Raw genomic sequence first — 5,467 nt, 5'->3', positions numbered from 1 at the left:
AGACCTAGAAGGGATGGCTTCTTCTTAGCTGTGGACCCTCACATACATGCCAAGCACTTTCAGTATCCAAAAAGCCTGGCCACTCATGAGATTTAGATCCTTTTCTCTCTATATTCCCGTTCTGCTGCCCCCGGGGAAAATGATGCAGTTTAGATTTGACTTTTGTCTAGGTTCTTCCTAAAGGGAGGGTACTGAATACATGACACATGACATGAACTGACTGTTTATTCTCTACATGCAAAAGCAATACTTTACGGCAAAAGAATGCTGTGATTTTGAACTACTATTATACTTTGGGGGGGTGGTTGAGATTGAGATATCAGAATATGAAGCAGTTTAGAGGATTGTTAAATGACTCTTGTTTTTTGTTTGTTTTTAAACCCTTACCTTCCATTTTAGAATCCATACTTTGTATTGGCTCCAAGGCAGAAGAGAAGTAAAGGTTGGGCAATGGGGGTGTAATGACTTGCCCAGGCTAATATCTGAAGTTAGATTTGAATCCAGGACCTCCCATCTCAGGGCCTGATTCTTAATTCACTGAGCCACCCAGCTGCCCCCCTAAATGGGCATTGTTACATTTCACTTCAGCTCCTCTCTGAACAAATAACTGGTCCAGGTTCATACTTCTTTGGCAAGCCGTCCTAGGGTTTGTGGCTCCCCTGGCTGATTGTTATCATAAAAAAAATGTGCTGGAGTTGTTGTTAGAGACTCTTGAAATAAAATCATCAGCATCAGCAGCAGCAGCAGCAGCAGAGGACTCAAGGTCCCCTGACATCTTGGACTCACAAGGTCAACTACAAGTCTAGACCATCTATCTCAAGATCAGTGTTTACTTCCATAGGTAAACTAACACAGAGCATAAAAGGTGGCCAAAGAGCCAAGATCTAAGGATCAGAGAACCCTTCCCCTTTGCCCTTTGTCTTCCTCTTTCTCCCTATTCCATTGCTGTGGCTGCTACAGGCAGTCCCAGTGGTTTGTGTTTCCAAAAGCTGAGACCCAACTGCTGAGAAAGCAGGAAGGGTCACAGGAAATAGAGCCATTTTGCCTGTCCTCTGTTGTGTTATCTTTCTGAATCCTAGTATGGAGCATGAGTTTGAACTCAGTGTTAAAGGCGGCAGGTTACTTAGCAAACCCTATTTGAAAGCAATTTTTTAGAAAGTTCATTCGAATTCTGTTTTTAAGATCTCAGGAGAGAGGCGTATTCCATGTTTGGTTTTGTTCCCTCTCCCTCATAGAAACAAATGAAAACCTTTTCAGCTTTCACAGATACAGGAATGAAAATAATAACTAACTTGCATGGGACTTTAAGGCTTGCAAAGCACTGCATATGTACGTTATTTCATTTAATATGCACCAGGAATCTGCGAAGTAAGTGAGATAGATCACAGGTGTCAAATGTAAGGACCCAGGGCTACATTCTTCCCACAATACTCCCAAGTGCAGCCAAACCAGAATAAAATGTCTTTGGGAAATATTTCTGAAGATCAATTAAAAGCACAATAAAAGGGAAAATATTAAAATTTAGAACTAAGTCAATATACAGCCTCTAGGGATACTTAATTATGAATAAGAGGCTCTGTTTCTATTTGAATTTGATAGCATTACCAACTTAATAGAATGCAGGCTCCAAGTCCATCAGTCTATCCATAAGGTCAGTCAAATATATAGTTTAACATTATGTCTGTGTGTGTTCATAGACATGTTTTTAAAGTAGGTAGCTAGATGGCCCAGTGGATAGAGCACTGGATCTGGAGTCAAGAAGACCCACATTCAAATCCTGGCTCACACACATTGCTAATTCTCCTAATTGCTAGCAGATATATAGTGCCTACTTTGTGCTGGGAACTTTATGAATATTCTCATTTGACCCTCAAAACAACTCTAGGAAGTAGGTGCTATTATTATTATCCCTATTTCACAGTTTTGGAAACTGAAGCTCAGTGATTATACCACTAGTAATAGTGTGAGGCCAGATTTGAACTTACAACTTCATGATTCAAATCTTTTATCTACTGTGCCACTTAGTTTGGCTAGCTGATTGACCCTGAAAGAGTCATTCAGCCTTTCCCTGCCTTAGTTCTCTGATTTTTGAAATGGAGGTTAAAAAGAGAACCTACTCCCCAGGAGGCCTGTGAAGATAAAATGAAATACTAATTGTAAAGCACTTTGCTGGCTATTATTATTATTAAAATGCTAGCCAAAATTTAAGTGCTATCCATTATTATTAGTAATAGCCAAAATTTAAATGCTAGTCATTATAATTATTACAACAGCAATATAACCCTTTAAGGTTGGCAAAGTACTTACAAATATTATATCATTTGATCCTCATAACAACCCTGGGAGGAAGATATGATTAGTATCCCATTTTACAGATTAAGAAATTGGAGGCAAGAAGGGTTATGTAACTTGCCCAGAGTCACACAGTTAGTAAAAGTCAGAGGTTACATTTAAATTCAGGTCTACTTGGACTCCAGGTCTAGAGTTCCTTTGCACCACTTAAGAAAGTAGCAAGAAAAATCTTTTATAGAATCTCTTCCCCTCCATGTGTAATCTCTAAGATTGCAATATAGAATTTATGTCATAGGTAAAGGGAGATATAGGAACACATAGGATCAGATCTAGGAGCCTCACCTCTAATGGTCATTCAACCCATTCTTCTCATTTTTGTAGTGGGTATATGTGTGTGGGGGGGCAGAGAGAGAGAGAGAGAGAGAGAGAGAGGAAGAAGGAGGAGGAGTAGAGGAGGAAGAGGAGGACGAAGAGAAGGAGGAGGAGGAGGAGAGTGACAGACAGACGGACAGACAGACAGAGAGAGAGAGAGAGAGAGAGAGAGAGACAGAGAGAGAGAGACAGAGAGAGAGAGACAGAGACAGAGACAGAGACAGAGACAGAGACAGAGACAGAGACTGAGAGCCAGAGAGAGAGAGGAAGGAGAGAGAGGAGAGAGAGAGAGAGAGATGCCCATGGAGGTGAAACCATTTGCCTAACATCATCTAAGTAGGAAGAGGAAGGTTTTGAACTGAGGCCCTGCAAGAATGCCCTGGAACAAGTAGGATGAAAAAACAATGGTGTTTAAAAGGAGCGCTCTAATAAATTTCCAAGCCCTTCTCCCAGTTTTCTCTTGGCGTGAATGAGAAGCTAGGCTCTAGATCGCCGCTATGAGGCGCTGCCGGTACACAGCGCCCGAGATTAGTCCCCAGTTTCCCTGAAGCGTTAGGACCAGATTATTAACACTAGATGTCACCTGGAGCAATGGGGGGCTAGGAGACAGCGACGAAGACTATAAAGAGATTGACTCGGGTAGTTGGGCACTCTGGGAGAACTTGCCTAAAGCTGAAAGGCTGAAACAGCCAGGAGACTTGGAGAAGAACAGGGGTACCCCGGGGGTGGGGTGGAGTGCAGCTTCAGCTTCCAAGCAGGAGCAGGAGAACCCCGAGCATCAGAAGAGGGGCATCTTAAGCCTCAGAGGGGGAAGAGGGAGACTTAGGGGACAAGAAAGAGAACCCCAGGGGCGGGCGCAACTTCTCTTAAGCAGACAGATGAGAGAGATCCCCAAGGAGAAGGGGGATCCCAGAAGCGATTCAACTTAAGCCCTCAAGGAGGAGGAATGAGACTCCGAGAGAGAAGGGGTGCATTCTTAGTCTTAAAAGAGGAGGAGGGACCTCGGAGAGGAGAAAGGGACTTCAGAGGCAGTGCAACTTAAGCTTTTAAGGGAGAAAGAAAAAGGGACCCCAGAGGCTGCTCAGCATTAGTTTCTGCTCAGTTCTAGGCTACAGTGCAACAAGCGATCCATCTCCATCCCCATTCCTATTCTGTGTTGTGTATTTGCTGAGAGTGGAGGACTAGGAAAAACCCGAGTGACTCTGGAAGTTGTTCGAGGAGATTCTACGCCCAGAGAGCGATGGAGATGCAGGAACTTGAGGCAGAGCAAGACTCTGTAGTTCTATCCCAGGAAAACAAAATGATGGAGAACAGCAGCAGGCTACTCAACTACACCTGGCAGGATCCCAGCCAGGCGGAGAGAGCCTTAAAACGGTCCGCATGGGTTCCTTTTACTCTTGCCTCCGTTCTCATCTTTACTATTGTAGTAGACGTCTTGGGCAACATCCTGGTCATCCTTTCTGTGTATCGGAACAAAAAGCTGAGGAATGCAGGTAAAAATAACTCTTGGGAACCATGTGGGGAACGGAAACATAAAACTCAGAAAAAGTGGGTGGAAAGAAGTAAAGGTGAAAGAGGAAGGGAATGATACAGGAGAAGAGCTCCTAAAAGTCTTCCTGTCCCAGCCCTAGAATTTCTTTCACTCTACACGCTTTCTTGGTAATGAACTAAACAAACTGCTCTCAGTGGATTTTCTTCCCAACCCCCACCCCAACTTCTTTTGGTCCAGATAAAATTTTACAGACCCACTCCTTTGGTCGATTGGTCGGTCTGTTCCTCTGTCTGTCTGTCTGTCTGTCTACCCCCCCCCCCCTCTCTCTCTCTCTCCATCTGTCTGTCTGTCTGTCTGTCTGTCTGTCTGTTTGTCTATCTACCTATCTAGTTTATTTTATTTACTTTGCCTGAAGGCTTTCCATAGAGTTCATAGATTTCAGTAGTAATCTTTCCTTTATGGTGTACAACTCTAAGTGTTCTTTTGCAAGCAATATATAGTCTTCAGAACACACACAAAAAAAATTTCCCTTTAAATAAAGCAATAGTGTTGTGTAGTTCATTAAACTGGTAGGGGTATCTTGAAGTAAGATCAGCTTAGTCTACACCAGGAATTTTTAACCTTACCTCTGTGTGTGTGTGTGTGTGTGTGTGTGTGTGAGAGAGAGAGAGAGAGAGAGAGAGAGAGAGAGAGAGAGAGAGAGAGAGAGAGAGAGAGAGAGAGAGAGAGAAAGAGAGAGAGAGAGAGAGAGATGGACACCTGTGGCAGTCTGGATATGTTCACAGAATAATGTTTTTAAATGGATAAAAGTCACATTGTTGCAAAATAAACCTATTATGTTGGTTATCAAAATTTTTTTTAGATGTTTATGGATCTGGAGTTAAGAATTCTTGCTCTAAACTATTTCCACACTTTGAGTTGTGTATTTTAGTCATTTGGCTTGAAATATAAAGTAATATTTACAAATATTAATTATTTATACAAGAGAAAATGCAATATATGGGTAGAAGAAGCCACAGGGGTCAGGAATTCTGTCTTATTTATTTCTGTGACTTCTCCCAGGACTTAACAAATTTTTGTTAAATAAGAAATCAATGGATAAATGAACGAACTATGAAAATTCTTTAAATGCTTCACTTAAAATATCATAGCTATGGGGCAGCTGGGTAGCTCAGTGGAGTGAAAGTTGGGCCTAGAGACAGGAGGTCCTAGGTTCAAACCCAGCCTCAGCCACTTCCCAGCTGTGTGACCCTGGGCAAGTCACTTGACCCCCATTGCCCATCCTTACCAATCTTCCACCTATGAGACAAT

General features: G+C 42.5%; 1 protein-coding gene across 1 annotated transcript in view; it reads left to right on the top strand.

Annotated features, from left to right (window-relative positions):
* Positions 1-3,904: 3,904 nt before the first annotated feature.
* Positions 3,905-5,467, top strand: part of MTNR1A (melatonin receptor 1A) — a 39,964-nt gene continuing 38,401 nt past the window's right edge. The window contains exon 1 of the mRNA XM_044680285.1: positions 3,905-4,157. Within this exon, the coding sequence (XP_044536220.1) occupies positions 3,905-4,157 (253 nt within the window). The remainder of the gene's footprint in view (positions 4,158-5,467) is intronic.

Source organism: Gracilinanus agilis, chromosome 6, assembly GCF_016433145.1.
Source record: "Gracilinanus agilis isolate LMUSP501 chromosome 6, AgileGrace, whole genome shotgun sequence".
Lineage (NCBI taxonomy): Eukaryota > Metazoa > Chordata > Mammalia > Didelphimorphia > Didelphidae > Gracilinanus > Gracilinanus agilis.
Note: the sequence above shows the minus strand (reverse complement) of the source record. Positions and strands in the feature narration are given on the sequence as shown.